The 22,299-nt window shown below is 36.2% G+C and overlaps 2 protein-coding genes across 2 annotated transcripts in view; one reads left to right on the top strand and one right to left on the bottom strand.

Annotated features, from left to right (window-relative positions):
- Positions 1 to 4,530: 4,530 nt before the first annotated feature.
- Positions 4,531 to 6,897, top strand: LOC124160375 (interleukin-1 receptor-associated kinase 1-binding protein 1 homolog). The gene is made up of 3 exons (XM_046536212.1): positions 4,531 to 4,866; positions 4,949 to 5,148; positions 6,313 to 6,897. The coding sequence occupies exons 1-3, from the start codon at positions 4,645 to 4,647 to the stop codon at positions 6,545 to 6,547; spliced, it is 657 nt and encodes a 218-aa protein (XP_046392168.1). The 5' UTR covers positions 4,531 to 4,644; the 3' UTR covers positions 6,548 to 6,897.
- Positions 6,898 to 12,224: 5,327 nt separating this feature from the next.
- LOC124161438 (PH and SEC7 domain-containing protein-like) overlaps positions 12,225 to 22,299 on the bottom strand; it is an 86,308-nt gene continuing 76,233 nt past the window's right edge. Inside the window, exon 13 of the mRNA XM_046537757.1 lies at positions 12,225 to 20,924. Within this exon, the coding sequence (XP_046393713.1) occupies positions 20,631 to 20,924 (294 nt within the window). The 3' untranslated portion in view covers positions 12,225 to 20,630. The remainder of the gene's footprint in view (positions 20,925 to 22,299) is intronic.

The raw sequence follows: 22,299 nt of genomic DNA, 5'->3' as shown, positions 1-22,299 counted from the left end.
ATATAGGTGTAATGTATGTAAGAGCTCCTCCATTCCATAGGGGTGGGTATACTTAAGGGGCTTAAATGAAATATATTTCATTTAAGCACCTTTCAAATAACTATATTAACATTTCTTTCAACTTTTGAGATCCACGTTTGACAAATTTTAGATTTATATTTCTTGACCCAGCTGATTTTGTTTTTTGTAGCTACTAAAAATAATGTATTTGATTTTGCCAGTTTACAAGCAGGTAAGCTACTGTGGAAGGGATCTTGGACGAGATGATGAGAAAATGTACTTAAATGACTAAGGAAGATTATGAAAAGTGACAGATCTACATTCTAATACATATAGAGGGAAAATTTTGCTTGTGACAAATGGGAAGGGAAATATAAAATTTTAGGTTTAGATGAAGGAGATTGGAACATTTGTAGATCATCGATGACAAATGCAATCACCATTATAATAAAGAAGATATTAGAAAAATGCTGTTTTATTTGATGAAGCTAAAACATACTTCTGTCCGAAATGCGTAACTCATTTGAATACCAAAAACTTCTTAAGATACTCAGGTACATGGGGGTACCCAGCTAGGGGCAGCGGGGGTGGGTAGTTGCCCCTCCTAGAAGCAAAAATCGCAAAAGTCTTTAAGCAAAATCAGTACTGATTTAATAAACGAAAGCATTCAACACCCAAGTAACATTGACCGTTGGGCCTCTGTTGGGGAACCGTAGTCACGGTTGGCTCATTGTGGGTGGATATGCCAACCAAATTCCGCTGTTGGCCCAACGCAGATATTGTTCGTTGGCCCAACGAAACGGTTTATGCTGTTGGCCCAACGGAAATCCCCAACAATGGCCCTGCGAAATGGATTATCGTTGGGCCACCGTTGGGACATCATACCATTTCCTCAATTTCCGCCATGAGCGCTGCAAACAAAATTCCGACAAGATCTTCAACGTATTTGACATAAATGGTTCCAAGAAGTGGAGGCTTCTTTAATGCAACTTGTTAGTATATATATCCCGGAGGACACATGAAAAAGTGTAGACTTATAAGATCTGTCTGTTTCGAGTCTAACTTAACCGATGGAAGTTCGATATGGGCCGAAAATAAGCACGATGTATACTACGATTGCATACGTTGCAGGATACGGTTCACATGGTTCCCTAGCAACCTAACAACCAAACAAGTTTTGGTTGTTAGGGATTGCTTTTATATGTTAATCATTCACTATGTCTTTGTGATAGCAGTTAAATAAAATAAGTCGAGTGCTTCTAACAAAAATAAGTCATTGACCTCATTTGGTAAGTCTTACAAAACTGGCATTCCTAAAATCATGTTACCTTAAACAGATAGTTTCGTGGAATTTTAAACTTTTCATCATTAATTTAGATAGATCGATATGTATATTTTTTTCAGATTGTGGCATATCTAGTATACGTGGAAGTTTTAATGAAAACAGTGTTTCAATGGACAAAGTGAGTGATTTAGTCCCCTCTGAAGAGAATGAGATTGAATTTGTATGAGTAAACCTAAATAACATCTGCACTACTATTATTTTATGGAAAATGCATCAACTATTATACTCAATCAGTGTTTCTGTGATTCCTATTAATATCCCTAAATCTCGCACTTATTAATCCAATTGAGTAAAATGGACTAAACTTAAAGATTTCGTTACCGAAGACCAGAGAATAGGAATAAATAACTCAGGGGTGTACATCTTGCAGTGTGACATGTTTGAAATTAAGGAGGATTTCTTTTATTTACCTCTTCGAAGTGGTACCATTGGTATATTTGTAGTGAAAAAATTAGTACCTGGATGCAAATTGCAGTCCACCCAGATTTTATCTAAGTGTGTTTTGTTGCCCTACAAAGAAGATGGACAGTTTTTGTGTGTGCCATATTGTAATATGGAAAGGTGCTGTTGAAATTTTCCTAATTTTGTCCTAATAAAAATTGTCCTAATTTGCGAAAATAAAAGTTGGGGACCTTCTGAACTGATAATGATTTTTTGTTTTCCACTTTTAACCACTGTAACCTTACTTTGTCCTATAGCATTGATTGTTAATGTATTTAATTTCATTTTGATTTATAGGGAGTTAAAGGTAAAGATTCTATCTACCGGTATTGTATCAAGTGAGAAGGTAAATTAATTTAACTCTCATTCTATAAAAATGAGAAATGCCAGTAAAATATAGCTTTTGTTGGGAAACGGATGGCAGAATTTAAAAGGGCCAACGGTTGGAGATTTGTTGGCCTTGGGTTGGGAATACGAAGGCCCGACTGTAATGCTCTGTTGGCCCATCGTTGGGGAATCGTTGGTTGGGATACGGTTGGCGAGGTGGCCAAATCATACCATGGGCCAACCGCTGTGTCCCACCATCTGCCAACAGAGGGCCAACCAAAAATGTTACTTGGGCAAATTTTCTTTAAACCCACGATAAATGGTATGTATGTATTATTATAAGATATGTAACTAAAATAAAAATATTTTTAATGTAATTATCTCATAAACTATCGTTTATGAGATTATTTCATTAAATGTCACCACCATTATGATGTCACCACTTGGTTTGCCCGCCCCCTAGACCATGGCTTGTCCAAGTCCAAGTATATTTCTCGTTGTTGTTTTCCGCAGTTCCCTGCTTTGCAGCTGTCTCCTGGGCGTTTCGTTTAGTAATGTTGCAAGCAGATTAGTTGATCACGTTTTACAGATTAAAAGAGTCATGGCATAATAATACTGGACCGGGAATTAGGGGATAGGGATATGGGAAGGGTTGAGGGCACATTTGGGGAGGCGGTGTTTTGGTTTCAGCGGAGGTTCGTAGTCCCAAAGATTTTTTAACAGTGCATTATTTGTTTTATCAAATGTAAGGGCAAATTTTTCTAGAGCAGATTTTAGTTTCGCTAGAATAGGAGTAATTTTGAGATCCTTTCTGATGTTTTGGTTCCGGATAAACCAAGGCGCGCCAATGATTTTTCTGATGATTTTATTTTCTGTGGTTTGTATTTTCTTCAAATGAGTTGCCGCTGCATGCTGCCAAACCGGTGATGTGTAGCTTAATAATGGTTTTATCGTAGCATTATACAGGAGTAATTTTGTCTTCGTGGGCAGCGGCGATTTGGAGCGCATTAGCGGAAACAGGGATGCATTTACTCCGATGGCTTTCTTGATACTATTTTGGATGTGGATCGCCCAAGTTAGTCGTTTGTCCATTTCAACTCCCAAGTATCGGGCAGACAGGCGTTTTGGGATTCTTTTATTTTCGTAGAAGAGTTGCGGGCCATCGCCGGCTTTTGGGCGTATGGAAAAACACACATGTTCGCACTTGGTGGCATTGACGGAAAGTTTCCAATCGGTGGCCCAGTTTTCGTACTCGTCCAGGTGGTTTTGGATTAAATATGCAGTCTTCTCCGGGTCTGAACCCTGGGCAAGGATTGTGGTATCGTCTGCATACAAAAATAGGCTGGTATAGGGGGAGGTAGGGGTATCGTTTACGTAAAGGTTAAATAGAGTCGGAGAAAGGATTGCGCCTTGTGGGACGCCGGAGGTGATAGGAAGGAATATTGATGCTGTGGTATTTACTTGGACAAAGAAGGAACGGCCGAAGGTAAAGGATTGGATGATTTTAAGAAGGTAGGTTGGTATCGGGAGAAAGGAGAGTTTGTGAATAAGGCCCAGGGTCCAGACTTGATCGAAAGCTGCTTCCAAATCGATGAAAACTGCATGCGAAACAAGCCTTGCATTGAATCCAGCGGTGATGTTTTCAGTGAGGCGGAGAATTTGATGGACCGTTGAAGTCTTGGGACAAAAACCAGTCTGTTCCGGGCGAATAATTTTCTCGTCGTGGAGAATGACTTTTAAACGGTAATGAATAACGGCTTCAAATAATTTTCCCAGAGTATTGAGCAGGCTAATTGGGCGATATGATGACGTTTGCGTTGGTGGCTTGTTTGGTTTGGGAAGCATGATGACTTTAGCGTGCTTCCATGAAGTAGGGAAATATGAGATTGACAAAAGAAAATTGTAGAATTCTGCAAGAATTTGAATTAAAGGGTTGGGCAAGTTCTTCAACAGGCGATTTGAGATTCCGTCGGGACCAAGACCATGGCTTGCCCCCCCTAGTTATGATCCTGGGTACGCCCTTGCTCAGGTAATCAATACCGCAAGTTATGGAATATGACTCAATTGATAAAACAGGTATTCAGTCACCTAGCAAGATAATAAAAAATGCCGTTTCATTTGATGAAGCTAAAACATACTTATGTCCGATACGAATATGCTTCCATTTCCTAAAATGTTGTATATTTGCAGATGGAACGCATGTTCACATTTTGTGTGTACCTTTACGTAAAAAATCGACTTAAAAACCTCTGAATCAGAAGTAACAAGGGTATAAATTGTTGATCCATTAACTAAATCACGAAAGTAATGATAAAACTTAATATTCATGTTGTTGTCACTTCAAATTTTCCCACCCATTCTCCGGACGCTCAGACCGTCCTTTGTTTTATGACAGATGAAAGCCCACATGCGCACGATTCAAAACTGCTTCTGCATTGTAAACAACTTGTTTGGCGATGGGTCAAAACATTAGATAATTATCAATTGCATTGATGCAGTGCAATGAGATGAACTGTTACTGAAGTGTTAACATGAGTGCAAGTAATGTAAGACACGAAGGTATTTCAACCCTAGATTTGAGCGGCAAACAAATTGCAAAAGTAGAGGGATATTCAGAGGTACTTGTTGACGCTGACATAATAGAATTTGAAATATTAGTGCAGATGACTAAGTCGTCTGTAGAAGAAGTAAACATCAGTGTGTCCAAAAGAATTGACTACGTTCTGTACGTAGTTAAATCCTTCAACGTTAAGGTATTAGATTTATTTCAAAACTGGCGGTAAATTGAAATGGCCAAATCAGCAGCCTTCATAATAACTTACCAATGTGTTTCAGGATGAGGGCACCATCAGAGTGCGACAGATGCTTTGTAAAGATGGAAGCAATTTTCGTCTAATCAAAGAGGTATTCATAGTTTGTCCTGATTTGAAGACTTATGAGGAAATATCGAATAAGCTAACCGAAAAGTTGAATGGCTTAGTCAGAATAAGTTCTGCGAGGCAAAGGTACTCCTCAACTTGTTTGCAACAAGCAAGGTAACTATTATTCATTAGAAAACGAGAAGTATCACTGGAAAAAAAATTGTTCTCACTCTTCTGTCCTCTGAAACCAGCTGTTTTCAAGCAAATAATTTTTTGCTGTGGCACTTCTCGCTCAAAATTGCTGGCGATTAGAATTCAATGGAAATTTAGAATTTTTTTATTATCTTCCTATCTTAATTTATCGCAGTAAAATTTACATTAAAATATAAGCCATTTGGCTCGATGAAAAATGAAATATTTCAGTTTGGAAAAAAATATTAGAGAAGAGCTTCGAGTCTCTATCTCCGATATTTATGGGGAACTACTAATGTAGAGTTTTTTTAGCAATCCTAAGTAACTTTCTATTGAAATCCACTCCTTTACATTCATTTTCCAAGAGGATTCTGTAACATATTCAACATGAAAAATGATATGAGCGAGTATTGAACGCATATCACAAGCCAGAGTGTAACCAGTTGTGCATAGGAATTCAAACCTCACTGTAATTTTGAGGGTATTATAGTCCCAAGTTTATCCCTCCATAATGAAAAATGTGTACCCCTCTGAATGAGCTCCTCCAAAAATCTGGTTAAGGACTTTTTCATTTTCCTTGAATGGACCTGTGCCATATCCTACTCAGTCATGCGTTTCTGTTACGCTTTCTAAAATCCCAGGTTGAGGAAATATTTGTCTCATTACAATCATTCAGTATCCTCTTACCCTTTCCTTTTTTGAGTAAATGTTTTTTTTAATCCATTTACCCTTTTTTCAGTGTTTTGTCAGCTCCTATCAGTTTATGATTCCGTTTGCCTTTCCCCTCTTGTTAAACCTTGTTTGTTTTATACTTTTTTAGAGTTTGTAGAGATAAGTTAATTGTGAGTTTTACTCTTTAACACTTGGAGTGCCAGGAGCGCTATTGAGCTCCTCCTATCTCTTGCAAAAAGTGCCATTAAAATGGTGAAACCACATGCAATAAAGATTTCCAAAATTTTTTAAAAATATACCTTTAGTTAACTAAATAAATTGTTTTTGAGACCTAATTTCCTTTCCTTTAATAATCCGCAAAATCAGCAAAAATGCCTTGGCACTTTTAGCATTGTACCTAGAAAATCAGTTGGCACTCAGAGGGTTAAGAAACAGCAAAAAAAATCATTATTTTATAACTGTAATCATTTTTAGGGAAAAAGCAGCTCTCCTCTCGGTGGAGAACGCTTACAGGAAGGCTTCTCAAATGGCTCGGGTTTCAGGACAAGAGGTTGCCATGGCCTTGTACTTGGAAGAAATTGAATGCAGACAGGAAGACAACTTACGAGGTGTGAATGAATTCAGTGGAGATGTGCATCGTAAGCTCACCTGTAAATTAATCAGCCGAGTTTTTGCCATATATGAACTGGTTAATTTCCTTGAACAATGAGGAAATGCAGCTACATTTGTGGAAGCTATAGATGCAAATGGGAACCAACCACTCATGATAAATATATATGTTTTGCTCTAAATGTAAGTAAAGCATGTATTTAGTGGACCTATTTTAGGGCTGATAACATTTGCTACTGATGGTTCTTTTTCCTAACTGCATAGTTCTCCGGAACCTGATGTAAGCACTTATATACCAGTTATCATTAATGCTTGGTTATCTGCGACAGTCATTGAGCTGGAAATTTTACTGAACCTTTTGAAGAGTTGCAAGGATCAGTCAGAATTATCCCCACACACCTTTCCATTGGATCCACTTTCTGCAATCTATTTTTAGTTTTTTTCCCAGCATTCCCATACAGCACAGGGAGAAATTTACTCGTGTATATTGAGTCGAAATTTGGTGTAAGGAATAAGTCGAGAATTTGCCCATTTTTACACGTGTAATTGCTGTGTAAATTTGGTCCAACTCCCTTGACCCTTACATACAAAAATATGAAGCAAAATGTGGTAATGCAGATGCTAATATGAGCAGTAATCTGAACATGATTAAAGTTTCAAGATAGAGGATTCAATAAAGTCGTCAACCTTAGTACCAGCAAAATTTTCCCAACGAAATTTATTTAAATCATTTTACGAATCATCTTGCGGCATATATTTTATTGGTGTATATTTTATTAGGATTACATATATCCTCCTATCAAGATACAAACGAGTTAACCATTAATATCAACTAGAATGATGCTGTTTATTAATTTAAAATTCTCAGTAATTTCGAATTACTCCCGTCAATGCCTCGCACCACGCGAATTGAATGCTGGGAAAACAATCACATAACGATATAACTTGTGTGCCTCGAACTGGAAGCATGAACGACATCAACAATTCGCTAATTCTCTTTATCCTGATGTGCTTGTGCTCAGTGAAACTACTTGCGGTTTTACCAAGGTTTTGTGGTTTTTTAAACTATTCGGCAGTACTTTTAAGATTCATCCATCATCTCGTATTCGCTATTATCCTATCCATTATGTCATTCACATTATTTTGTAGATCATCACCACTTTTTTGTCTAATCATCACTACTCGTGTTTTGTCCTGTACGTATTTCCTGATGAATTATTTTATACAGAGGAACCCTTTATTGACATAATAAATGAAAATTTTTGAACGAATACTATGTCTTATTACATGTTTAGTATTAGTAAAGTGCTACTGTTTGCGTGGTCACTGGCATTTTCCGGTCATCAACTAGAAACCCTAACCCTGGTGGAGAAAGGAATAACTACAATGGTCCCGTTATTGGGTTCCTTGTGCGTAGCCTACGTTATATACACGTTATGTATATAACGTAGGCTACGCCTTGTGCATACACGTGTATTATCCGGTTTGGGGCGGACATAAGACCATATATACACCAGAATTATTCCGTTTTTACTCGGGTAATAACGGTTTTTACACGAGATAAAACACGTGAAATACACGACCTATATGCCAGCTTGCGACCGTTTGTGCTGTATGGGTTTATGGTTTGGATGGAGTTCATGAAAGCTTAACTGGATATTAATTCAAAATATTATTATTCTGATTCTAATTAATAACAGCAGACAAATTATTGATACATAATATTTAATTACTCAACTGCTGGATTTTTAAAGGAGGAATTTCTTCTTTTAAAAATGTTATAAGAAAATCATATTTAACTGGTTCAGTGCGCCTTCGATGCTATATGATCTCGAAATTACTAGTCATTTGATTCTTTATTTTGTGAACAATTTAAAGATGTTAAACATTTTATGATTTATAGTTATGTATATACATATTATTAAATTAATATTTTTTTGCTTCACTTAGTTTCTATCTATCTTTGTCAACATTTACCTAATTAAAAAGTTGCACATTATCAACAGATGTCAAAAACCAAATTGGAAATGTTGCAGAATATCAAGTTTAGCCACAATGTCTTGCATTTATTTTGTGTACGTGGATTATTGTAGAGTGACACTTACATCAATATTCACATAAAACCTTTCTTTTATACAAAAAGATATGGCTCAGGCTTCCATCACAATTGTACAGTTTCTATGATTAATTGTAAAGGCTTCGTTTTGATGCTTCCTAACATCACCATCAACTGAGAGCTGCTTTAAAAAAGAAAAATTCCCACTCTTGAAAAGGCACAAATTTTTTATCCAGGACTGTAATTGAGTAATCAAGTACTTACTATGTTACAGAAAAGGTAAGTTATTGCAGCAAAAGATGGATATTTTTAGTAAAAAAGTATCGATCCAAGTACAGGAATGGCTTTTTGAACTGGGGGGGGATTGAAGTATGCAGTTGTTTTGAATGGGGAGGGGATTTGGGGGAGTCATTACTTTATGCTCCACCTTTGTGGTATAGAATCCCACTTGGGGATAATGCATCTGAGGCTTGATACCAGTTGGCAAGTGGCTTTTCGGGATTTGTCAACTAATTTTTAACCCCTTCTTGCTGGTGCCTACAAGAGGAAAACGTTTTCTGTGCTACATCCCAGACAGCACAGAATCCTCCATATCTAATTCGTATGCAGATAGTATCCATTGACGAAAAGCGATGGAGCGGTAGTCAATGGATACTATCTGCATACGAATTAGATACGGAGGATTCTGTGCTGTCTGGAATGTTGCATAATAGTATTTTAAACCTCTCTCAATGGAGCTCTTTTTGAGGTGGATTATTCTTGACCCTCCGATTTGGGACCCAACTCAACAGGGTGCCCTGCCCTTAATCGGGCCACTGAACTAGACCCTCCAACCCTATCTTAGCCCAAGTCCTCAGTCTACTTATTGTGTTACCAGTGTTTTTAAACCAAATTTGCATTTAATTTTCCATAATTTACTCTTCTATAAGAATTACTAACATCTTTTTTAAGCATCGAGGAATTTTAAACAGATTTCTAGCGTTGATAACAATGAAGAGTACACAAAGTACTAAGACAATAAGTCCAGAAGTCCATTATGCATTTGTAACAATAAAATTTCGTTTAAAAATTGCTTATGCACAGAACAAAAGGAAGAATTCATTTCAAAGTGTAAAAAAATTTTAGTGTGCAAAAATATATATCATAGAAAAAACCATTGACAACATAACCACTTCACGATGCATTCCTGCAGCGAGGATGATCATAAATGAGTGGGAGGGTCACGATTAATGGCAGAACCGCTGCCCTCAGGTATCTCGCGAAGCTGGGTCTCAAGCTGGGCCTGAATGCATCTGACAATTGCTACCACAGCACTCACTTTCCTTCCCCTGCATTAGCTATGGCCGATGTTCGGTCGTTTGCGTTGAAAAATCAGCTATACTAGATGTTAGGTCTTCTGCACATGAAAATGCTTGTCGGCTCCACCCGACATTTGGCACGGAAGGGTAGGATATTGCTTCTTAAGCTGGTGAAATAAAAACTTTCATTTGAGAGCCACCTTTAAGATTACTTTATTTTCAATTTTTCCTAAAATTATGGGAGAGGGTGGCCACCCCCTACCTTCCCTTCTATCCGCCACTGTTTTCAATATTTACATAAGAAGCAAGAATACTTACGCATTGCTTTTATTAAGTGTGTCAAAAAAGTTTTAATGGCAAATCAATGCTATCGATAACTAGAAGGAAACCTTAGCTTCATGGGCATACCCAGTGAGGGACAGTTCATATATTCATAGACAGGCCCCGTTCTATAAGAAAAAGTAAATTTAGTTCAAAACGAAATTTTAGATAGATCCCCTCCAAAGCCTCAGAGAAACAAAAAAATATTTAATTTTAATATATTTTGTCTAGTTTTGACTTATAATGACTGCATCTGCTTGAAGTTAAATTTTAAGTGACAAAATTATGTCAAATGTATTTCGGGCATGTCACTTTTCCAAAATTTTCCCCTTCCCCCCGTTGCCTGGGGAGAGGGGGGAGAAATTTGGGGGGGGGGGGGGGGGGTTGCCACCTCAGGCCATCCCATCCCCCCAAAGCATATTCTTAGTTATCCCACTAAAGAATCTATTGATACTTGGAAAATAGGTGTGATATGAAGATGATCCATCCAACACGGCTATCAATAATCATGCTAAAGATACCTGAAGTTCAGATAGAGAAATTAATTTTCAGACTATGACCTTGACTGCAACTATTACTCTGTCGCCAAAGCTTTCAAAAATATGCAATGAAACTGTCATTTTATTTCTGCCATACATATGAAAATAAAATTCTGCAATTCCATGAAATACATTCAATATAAAATGATCGATATTTCAAAAGTAATCATTTTTATCTGGTAGTGTGGATTATTTGCATTAAGTGTAGAAAAGTAGGTTTTTTTCTTTCATCCTCTTCATGAAGGAATTCCCAACATTGAAGCATGACACTGGGACGGAGTTCCTGTGCATGCTCATTATGTGAATTTCATAAGAATCAAAGCTATTTATATAACGAGTCATCTATCAAATTGATTGATAATTAACAACAGTGGCCCCACTCATGGCAATTGACCCTTATCAAAGCTATGATATTTACACCAAATACCCACTGTTATGTAGTATGTACAATAATTGGCCTCTAAGCTTTGACATTTTAAATTTTTGTTAGAGAAAACCCTCGACTTTATTTTTCATTGTCAGTTGTCTCATTCCAGCTGAGAGGAATTTAAAGTATAGTATCATACAGAAACTTGGAGTTGGAGTTCAAAGTAATAGGTTTTTAAAGCCAGTGTAAAAGCTGAAGGGTTATCCGAGAGATTGAGACTACAGAAAATGATTTCAGTAAAGAATTAATGATGTGCATCTCCTCAATCATTCATTTATATTCCTGAAAAGGTAAATAAAAATGACATTTTACCAAAATTTCCGTGTACGGCATTTAATTGAAATGCTTTGGAGTCTGGGTGTCTGTAGACTTTGATTTTTATGATTATTGACTGAATGGTTCATGTGAAAACAGCCATTTTCTGCCATGCTTTTACACAAGACTTAACTTTATTCTTGAGTGCCGAAACACTAGTCTATTGAACACTTCCAAATTGTGGCAAATGTGCCTCAGAGACGGAAGTCTGGTTGGGGAAATTAAATGAGGCTGAATCAAGTCTTAAAGTATAGCTAACAGCAAACTGATTAGAGTAATTTACACAACATTCGCATCATAAACTAGTTATTTTATACTACTCCTCATTAAGTACACAGATTGTTTTAAGATTCCCAAGAACTATAATACCCACTTAGGTTTCTTAAGTTTTGCCACTGTTAAGAGCCAACTGATATTTGTTTGCCATTGAAATGCTACATAATTGCTTCATTGTACCTTCTTCTGTTTCGGTGGATGCAGCTTTGGTTCTCTGCCAATTCACTTCATATTTTTATAGGAATATTATGAAGGAAAAATCTTCTCAACTCACATTATTTGCTTTTCAAATGAAATTTTTAATTTCTTATTTTGAACTCGAAGTGACTCAAGGAACTGGAAATGCTATCATTCAGGATAGTTATTTGAATGATTATTAGAGCTCATTAAATGAAAAATACCAACACTTTTTGCCATGCTGGATGAATAAAAAATTGCCATGTTTATGTCAGTCACGTGCATATTGGGGCACAGTTTAAAGTCTTAGAAATTCAAATCTTTATGGCATCTATCTCAAGAATTAGTTCTTGCTTAAAACACACCAATTCTTTAACATTGTTTATTAATAATAAATTATATATCATAGCATTATATAGCACCTACACAGGCTTTTGGAACAAAACACAGCAACATGGTTCAGGTTCTTTTGGACATTTAAACTCGCCTCAGTTCAATTTCATACAGCATAAGTTCAATAAAACAGCTTTCAATGTGGCTGATTACGAAGACAGTGTTAAACAAGTGCCTAGTCACTAGGCAAAAGTATTCAATTGAATTTTTACAAGTCCATTGATGAAAACTTCAATCATTTATTTACAGCAAAAATATGAACTCACAAAACAAATATTAATTTAAAATTTTGGAAGGCATATGAAACGCAGAATAAAAATATGGCACATCTGCCTGAATAATACTGATGCAAAACGATAAAATCCATGCATTCTCCCTATATTAAAAACAATTAATAACTAAGTGTCAATTAAATGTACAAATGCAGAAACCTTATATGCTCCCTTCTAATCAGTAATCATAATTAGTGGTTTATCTTGGTCAGACACGTCCATTTTATATATTGAGCTTGCAGTCAAGGCAAGCAGAAATAGCAAAGTATACAGTAAACACGCAAACATTACTTATGTACAATCATAATGCTCTCCCACTGATTAGGCTGCTATAGCCTACATACTTCAACATATGAGGTCAGATTTTCACAGGTTAGCACGACCACCAGAGTTCTATGTGTCGTGATTGTCTCATAAAGGCTAACAAAAGGTTCCACTTAAGTAACAAAAAGGGATGCATTTAGTTGAGTAACAATAATTTGTGTATTAAAAATACCTTTTGTATCACCACCATTCAAAACAGCACTTCACAAAAATTGGAACAATTTTCAGGTTGTTAACTTTCAAGAGTCGAATGAAATAAATTTAGTCTCTGGAAGAATGAAGGATTACACACTATGAAACAGATGCACCATAATGTGCACTGTATCATCACTGCTGGTATAATGGGAATTATCCAAAAAAGAGGATTTAGTAGTCTATTTACAATTATTGTGAAATTTCCCACTGAATACCTCCCCTAATCTCTTAAACCCGGAATGAATTCAAAATGCCCACTTTTCTTAATAACTAACACATCAAACTCTTTTACGAGATAAAAAAAATAAGCTCTTGAATATTTAGAGCCGTGAGCAAATAAACCTACAAGTATGTTTTCTTCACCTTCCAAAATTATCCAAGGAAAATGATCTTCAAAAATTCATTACAGTACATGAATAAATGCTTTCATACATGTAAATTTGGTGAACATTTCAAATGTAGTAAAGAAACATTTTATTAGGTATTAGAAATTCATCCCGATTTATCTGGCATCAAGGAAAAACTCCAATTATTTTTTTAAAAGACAGTCTTGAGATTCTCCTGAACTTTGGCATCACAAGTTTAACTTCTCTCTCTCTCCCCAAATGGCACCATCAAATCGTGTACCTCATTTTTTTAAACATTAACACACGCTAAAGAACAAGACTTCAATATTTACAATCAAGAGTATAAATTTTTTACTGCTTTTCACAGTTCTACAAAAATTTTTCATTCTATGAATATTCAGTCTGCTTTTCCAAATTCTTGATAGGCAGGAGAAATAGTTCATGATTACACAGAGGAGTTAACAAAGGCAAAACGACCCAAAAAAGGGCAACTAATTTCTAGTGGACTCAAGAGTCAAAAAAAGTCTTCAGATCTTTTTAAGTGTTCATTATTGAAGCTAAGACTTATTTGAGGCGGTAAAAATTAAACACGTAGCTACAAAAAATTATGGGTCCAATTCCTTTTCAGAAATTGAGTCACACATAGCGTACTAATTGCTAAAGTCATGTAATTCATTAAGCAGCATATATTATGCTTCGCAAAAAGGGGGTACGACAATAAGTAGACGTTTAAAATAGTTCTCATGAACTCATCAATATATTCTAAAAATATTTTTGCAAAACAGTAGAGGCAAAAGCAAGTTCATTTTAAACTGCCCCTACGTAGTAAAATATGATAGAAAAAATGGCTACACGAGAGCCTCCATCCCGGGTCCACCACATGGGAGTCGTCCACAGTAACAACTAGGCTGCGGTGGTCGTTGAATACACCTTAATGACTGCAGTGCTTCCATTGGATTTTAGCAGGCATTTTTGGAACTAAATTCCATATTGAATTTTTATTTCTGAATATTACTCGAGATACTGTTCCAATCATGGTAAAAGTGCAATGACATTGCATTGTCATCCTGTTCTGAGCAACCCTGAAAATTTTAGTGCCCTGACTAATCTGAAAGTGGCCAAAAAATTAATTGAAAATTTTTAACCAAACTGGAACCCCATGTGAAGTTAACAAAAGTGTCATCCAGTTCTGAGCTAACCTGAAAATTTTATTGTTCTAGCTAATCAAAAAGGGGCCGAAAAATTGATTTCAAAATTTGAACCAAACAGACAAACCCCAAGTGAAGTTAAGAAAAACACTGTGAAAAAAAAACTGAGCAGCCATTCACAATGCTAATCCCACTTTGAGTAAAACTACTATTCACTGAAGCCAAGAAGGGGGAGGGACGCAGAGCAATTTGCTAGAGAGAATGGTCAGGTCATGGATAAAACTATAAATAGTTACTCCATAGCCATATTCATTACAGAAGACATCATAGAATTTCAATTTGAATTCTCAATAAGACCCAGGACTCAGTAATGGATTAAGGGGGAGGGCAAGGAAGGGAGATATTCCCTACCCATCTCTGGAAAAATTGAACAAATGGCAATCATTAAGGTGGTTCTTCAACGGTAGCTTTTATTTCACTACCTAAAAAGAAACTGTTTAAAAATAATTCATGAAATTCTAAAAGCTACAAGTCTACAAATATCAGACCTCAGATACATTATAGCTGAGAGATATTGCATACCAACAAGGCGCATTGGTAATTGATGAACAATGACCCCACAAAACAATCACCTTAATCCAACCATCCCAGCTAAAAGACAACCTAGTTTCTGTTTATAGTTTTACATATTTCCAGTTTTGTTTTAGCTTTCCATATTTTCTGCCCATAATGCAAATAGGTCATTCACTCATTCATTCATAAATTCATTGCTATTTATCGGCAGAGATTATGAAATGTAACTATAACGAAAAATGGGGTGTCAGAGGACAGGTGGCCTTGGGCAAGTGGACTCCACAGCAGATGTAATGCAGTATGTTGCCAGACGGGCAAAATTTCCCAGGGGGGTGGGGTAATAGAAACGAAGCTCCCTAAGCCCCTCTCCCTGGCTATGAGCCTCCAAAGGGAGGAGAAAAAAGGAGGATTGAAAAATAGCCTCACGTTACTATGTACCACAATTGAAACAAAACAATTGAGCCATTGAGCACCCATTTATGTTTACTCTGGCCTAGGAATAGAGGAGGGGTGACATTTTAAATTAAAATTTATGAAACCTTCGCCCTAATTGCTCCTACATTCAACTGGCTGACAAAAAACGCTTTTAGTTTGGCAATCAAATAATAATAATTTTTGCTAAACGTACAATACTTTGCCATGCTACTGACTCAATTTTAGAAATGGTGGAACCCATAATCAGGGACAACAATGTTGACTGGACATTACACACAGTGCCAATTTACTGGCTGAATTAACAGTATATAACATTTATTCCATGCATTCTCAAAATATCAAACATGGTAGGATGATTTACTTAAGAACTTAATAGAATTGACTTATTAACATCCACTCACCTTGTGAATTCAGCTTCCATTTCCATAGTTCTTCACATGTATGCGTTAATTAGCAGGCTCCTTGACAGAATCACTGAGATACAGAACATGCTTTTCTTTCAAATGCACAATTGATGGAAAATCAAATAACAACATACTATCCTCCCTGTGCACACACGAAATACAAATCATCAGACCCTGATGTTACCAAAGAAAAGAATGCCTTACATTCATTTCGCTTGAATGGAAAGATGAAACTGAAACACAGCTTGTGCAAATGCAGTATCGTATCCAGGATCGAATATGCCATTACAGAATGAAAATTTATTTTCAAGAAGAGAACAACAAGGTCTTCCCTAACCAGCCTACAAGAAGACGACGAGCATTGGTACAATCCAACTTCTTCGAACAAATGCTTGTTATGTGTGCACTAAGCATGTCAAGCATTTCCAGAGTCTACACTCGAAATAACTTATTACTTTACATCTTTATTCACCATTGTAAATCACATCAAAAATTGGAAAAAAATAAAGTGAGTGGGGCAATTAAAACTTTCCACTTATTGCCTATAAAGGAACATTTAAACATATTCTCCATTCATCCATGCTAGTCATTAAAAGTATGAAATGCATCATGCCATGCTTCATCAATGCTGAGAAGACGTTTGCAAAAATGAAAACACCATCTTCCATCATCCATTGACCTGACAGAAGGAGACCCTATTCCACCGTCTTCTCCCTGCACACAACAAAAACCAAAATAACACACTGGTAATACTCAAAACAGTTCAGACAATTAATCAAAAAGAGAGTACATGAATGATGTCAGTCAGTCCCTTCATTACAAGAACAACTTGAATCAATGTTAGGGACATAACAATTAATATATCAAAATGTAGAAAATCATAACTTAGACTTTCCCAGAAAAATTTGCCATGAATTTAGCTATACAACAATTGTTTAAGCAGTCTCACAAAAATGCTTATTATTTATATTATTCATCAGTCACTTTCATATATAATATATGTGCAAAATATAATGATTCAATTCAATTATCAACACATTACTACACTGATAAAATACACAAGAGAAAATAAAAACAAATGCATACAAACTATATGCAAGAACATCTCTCATGCCAAGGACTTTTCAATTCCCACAACTCAAAAAATTGAGCACCTGACATCATTTATGGACAACCTCATTACATGGGCAAGAAGGAAAAGATCAAGGAAAGGTTTCCAGTCTGACAACAACTGAGAGCATTCTCCAAAAGGAAAGGAAGTTTCAGAAAAAAGGAGGCTAATGCATGAATGCTCAGAAGTAACAGTTGAAATGAATTCATTTTTATTAACACATTCCAGGTGTTTTATTTATATAAATCAGACTTTAATGACAGCAAAAATGACATTTTACTAGCTGATCTCATATGAAGTATAGAGAATTCAGCGGTTACCAAGTCCGTTAAATAAAAAACGGAAGACAATTTGATTGGGAAAACATATATAAGTACAATATAATTGTCATTACTATTCAAGAAACAATGAAGAAAACAAAATGAGATTGCATTTATGTAATAGAGAAGTCTGTCTGGAAAATATGTCACCACTGAATTTAAATGCAACTGAGTAAGTAAAGAGCTCCAAGTGCTTAATGGAAAATACTTAGTCATTCAGTGTAGATACATAAAATGCAGTCATGGCAAATAATAATAAAAAGACATGGAAGGCATAAAAAAACTCATTATGCTCTAAAAGAGTCAAAGAATATAAAAAAATATGATAACCAAAGGAACATAATAAATTCGCACATTCAGATGATAACTATAAAAATAGATTATTACACACCTAGTCAACCACTACAGTACATCCTTGCATCACAAATTCATGCAACAATGAAAAGATATAAATAAACAGCTAACGACTAATACAAGAGAAGGTAGATAATGAAAAAATAAAATTATTAGTACTTCATTTTCCATCATAAACTATGTACAGCTAAACAATAAATATTTTTAGAAAAAGAATTACACTACTAGCTATGCCATGCATGGAGGTTTACTGATCTCAGAAAATCAACCAATGACTGTCTTATCCTTTCACATTTCAATGAGTATTGAATACAAAAATCACAGCCAAGAACACTTGCAAATTTTGTATCCACCACCTCAACTGTGAACATTATTGTATCCTTAAGTATGCCTTTGGACCATAAATTAATCAGTAAGTTTATTTTTGCTATCGATTCAAACGCTATGGGATGACTATAAATATCCTCCTGCTGCCATTTTGTAACTCTGCTGTTAGATTAACAATTTAAAAAATAAGTACATAGTGAAAGTTAGAGCAAACCATTATTACTTCTCCAAAGACTCTTACATAATGGTGTTAGAAAAAAATTGACTGTAATAAAAATCAATTCCTCAATTAAACTATCCTTAAATATGAGAAAAAATAAAGACTTCCCCTTTCATGATGCAGTACATGCAAGTAGTTGCTACCACAATCTGTCTAGTTTTATGTACACATATTAACAGGTTAACTTGTCTCCTCAGAATATAATAACAGTTTAATTCTTCACGTGATTCTCTTTTAACAACTTATTAAACACTTCCAACTCCAAATTTTAATCAATTAAAAGTCATGATTACATCACCATATTACCTACTCAAAATGCCATACAAAAATGTTCACCCAATTTACAGCATGTGAAATGACTTCGTCATTCAAAGTTTTCCTTTGCCTCTTATTACTCTCTGGTAAACATTACAGCCACATGATCTCAACTGTTTCTATCCCAGATATCTTTGTCATAATATCAACTTTAGTAAGATATCACAACATTTTTGTAAGAAAGATAATTCTTTCATGAGTGTTTGCAGGAAGAAGTACAATCAGTCAGTCAACAACTGCTTCATGAAGCAGTCTTTTAAACTAATAGAAGAATATCTTACACAAGAGCAATTATAGTGGATTATTTTCTTAATTGAGCTTGACAGCAGCTTCAGTGAGAACGACCTTCCCTGACAATCTCCCCTTTCATAGTCCTACAATAAAACACAAACAAAAGCACACACTAGTTATTCACAGCACTGGAGAAAGCCGCACCTTTTGAAGACATTTGTTAATCCACTTATTATGAACTGGAGGCTTATTCTGACAGTGAAAATGCTTCCTTGACATCTTAATACTTTACACAATCACCAATGAAAATTTTCTTCAAGATATGAGATTTTGTTCCTCATTTAACTTTACACATATACAGAGCTACTCCTACGTTTTCAGTTTTCTTTAAGGTTAGAATGGCAAATTTCTCCTGAGCCATTCACAACACTTTTTGAAGCACCTTACCAACTTTAGCAGTTGGTAGAAGACACACCCCAGCCATCATGGATCAAAATAGGTACAAAGGGAACACTCTTGTTTTTTTTTTTCATTTTCCAAGTGCATAGAGAAGTATACACACTGATGCTTGATGAAAATTGTGTCCGTAGCAACAATAATGATAGACACATGAGAGAGCATAGGGACTTCCATTCCCCAAAGAAACAATTTTTCCTTGATGAGTAATCAGGCAGAAATTCACTCAAACTTAGCTTGCTTTTTGGACAGGGGAAATAAATCTTGCACCACTAACAGTTCATGAGCATCACCAAGAATGAAACCATCACCATGAACTTCGAATCAATTGGCTGTGCCACCATTCCTCCATTTTGATTAAGGTGAGATACAGAGAAAGAGAGAGCAACAGCCAAGAATGCAAGCAAAACGACACCCAACAAAGCGACACTCAAAAAAAAAATAATGCAAATTAGGAAGCCGTAACCAGGCAGTGTGTCCGTGTGTATGCATGTGTCTGAATTTGCGTATTTTGTAAGGGTAAAGAAACTTACAGAATCTATCTGGGATGAGCTTCATTATTTCTGAAAAATCCTGAGGATTCTCTGGGTCCAGCTACCATGACCCATGTGCCAATTTCCAGCAATGCCACAGGGGCATTGCCATGACAATGGCACTTACAACAGATCCACCACTCAAAAACAGCTGCATCTGGAAACACACACTTCTTGATCATTCCTAAATTTATGCATTGACAAATATATGCATAACTATGACTTAGTCTCACCTTCAAGAAAGGCTTCATAGCTCCCTCAGAGCTACAACAGGAAAATCCAAAATTTTCAAAGAAAATTAATACTGTTATATTGCTGCATTATGAGAAAACTGTAAATTTGAATTAAGCACCTAATAATAAAGCATCTGCCCCCTGAATACTCTTAGACACATGATTCCATTAATACCTTCCCCCCGAGCCAGTTTGATGAAATAACAAAAAACACAAAACTCATTTTGAGTCACCTCTGACCCAATTCTTACTCAAACTTTCACAAATATATCTTCGATCATCCATGAAACTCATGATGCTCATCCCGAGATTAATTCCTTTGGGTATAAACTTAAGAACTGCTATAAAAAAGGGACGTGAATGTCAGTTGTATGAAAAGATGTCTTTCTCCAAAGGGAGGAGAGAAACGTTTTGAGCTGGGGCTGGAAAGAGCTTTGGGAGAGAAGAAAGGGACGAAAGGAAGTTGCATTGGCACAATGGGGAAAGATTTTGAGAGAGAGAGATACACAAAGAGAGAGAGAGAGACAAACAGAGAGAGAGGGCACTTTCAGAGCACACATGCTGAAAAGACCCCCATCACCCGTCACCCAATATCCTCTCCACGGTTATTGTATATAGCTGCCCGGTAACTGTACCTATTTGTTGCAGGTGGGCTGCGTCTGTCTGGGATGGGGGGCGGGACCAGTGCCGCTCCCACGGCCCCTGGCCCCGCCCCCACTGATGACATGGCATCCGAGAGAGCCGCTCCCCCCACCACCAATTCACTGACCCTCTCGTCGCCTTCCCCAATGCTGCCCTCCACCAACGACGGCTCCAGCTCTGGGTACTGGGCCATCTTTGATCGCAGTAAATAAGCGTAAGTCTTGTACCGCTTCAACTGAAAAACAACGAAGGTAAATAGAAAAATTAAACACCCTTCCATTGTAACATATTATTGAAGTCAAGCAAATTCTTCTACATTGCCTACATGATCAAGCTGACACTCCAAAATAAATATTTTAATTGAATAACAGAAATATGACAGATGTTTTTTCACAGTAAAATAACATTGTTTAACAATAGTATAGGATTTCCAAATTTTTATGCAGTTCTTGAGACATAATTTGTAATGAATACACACACTTGCCATCATACTTCTTTCCACAGCCTACAATAAATGTTTGGGCATTTCAACTTTTGTAAGCAGTGACATCCTACTCAGGAGATAAAGAAGTCATCAGGATATGTAGGAAAAGATTAAAACTTGGGGGTATAAAAATGAGGCTCTAATACATGTAGGTACTACTTATCCACATGACAATGACTGTGGAAAATAAGTTTGGGGAGAAGAACTGGGAAGATTAGGGAAATACTGGCGTCGGTTAGAACACAAATACTTATGCTGTAGAAGAATGCCATTGTATAACACCCAAGCACCAGTGGCACTGACTCCATGGGGCCTGAAGGGGGCCCCAGCCACCTCAAAATATTCGTATTGGGTGTGAGGAAAAAATGTGTCTGGCTTGTCGATTTTCCCCGGAATGTCCAGATATCAAGATTAGAGTTATCAGGGTTCTAATGTTGATCTTCTAAAGTGATTAAAAAACTTAAAACTCACTACTTATAAAATTTCCCAGGGCAAGATCCCCAGTTTGGGCCCCCCTAATATTTTTTGTAAGTTGGCATCCCTGCCGAGGACTAAATAGTATAAAGTATTCCGTGCATGAGCAAAAAAACTAGGCGACTAAGTATGTGTCACTGAGTAAAAATCATATTATTCCACCATCATTTGTGATACATTATGCTTGATGCATCATAATGAGCAACGCTAATGTTCTCTAATGCCTGCGCCACAAAAATAGAGTTGTTAACATGTTTTTGCTGATGATCACCAAAATCAAACCTAATAGCTCCAGAAGTCTTTGACTTTTATTTAAAAAAAAACTAATATTTTTAAATAAAAAATTCTCTAATATTTTTTTGGATTATAAACATTCTCAAAATCATTTTATTGGGAGTAACAGAGTCGAATCCTATGATTAAAAGTCCCCATTATTGAGCTTTGTAGTACTCCAATTCCTATATTTACAATAAAAATCGTATATTCTTCATCAAGTTAGTAATCCAAGGGAAAAGGGATTCCAAGCCCCACAAAATATTTTGGAATTACAGTCACAAGGGTACTCCTTACAAATAAACCCCATCATTATTCTCTGGCAACATCCTTGTACTTTAAGATAAGGAAATAATGAATTTCCTTAAATGATAATTCA

The sequence above is a fragment of the Ischnura elegans genome, chromosome 6 (genome assembly GCF_921293095.1).
Source record: "Ischnura elegans chromosome 6, ioIscEleg1.1, whole genome shotgun sequence".
Taxonomy (NCBI): domain Eukaryota; kingdom Metazoa; phylum Arthropoda; class Insecta; order Odonata; family Coenagrionidae; genus Ischnura; species Ischnura elegans.
Note: the sequence above shows the minus strand (reverse complement) of the source record. Positions and strands in the feature narration are given on the sequence as shown.

What these genes read in the sequence shown, in the direction of transcription:
- LOC124160375 (XM_046536212.1), top strand. Translation starts at nt 4,645, where the DNA reads ATGAGTGCAAGTAATGTAAGACACGAAGGTATTTCAACCCTAGATTTG. An exon ending in TTAAATCCTTCAACGTTAAG is followed by an intron (nt 4,867 to 4,948) that starts GTATTAGATTTA and finishes AATGTGTTTCAG; the next exon opens with GATGAGGGCACCATCAGAGT. An exon ending in ACTTGTTTGCAACAAGCAAG is followed by an intron (nt 5,149 to 6,312) that starts GTAACTATTATT and finishes AATCATTTTTAG; the next exon opens with GGAAAAAGCAGCTCTCCTCT.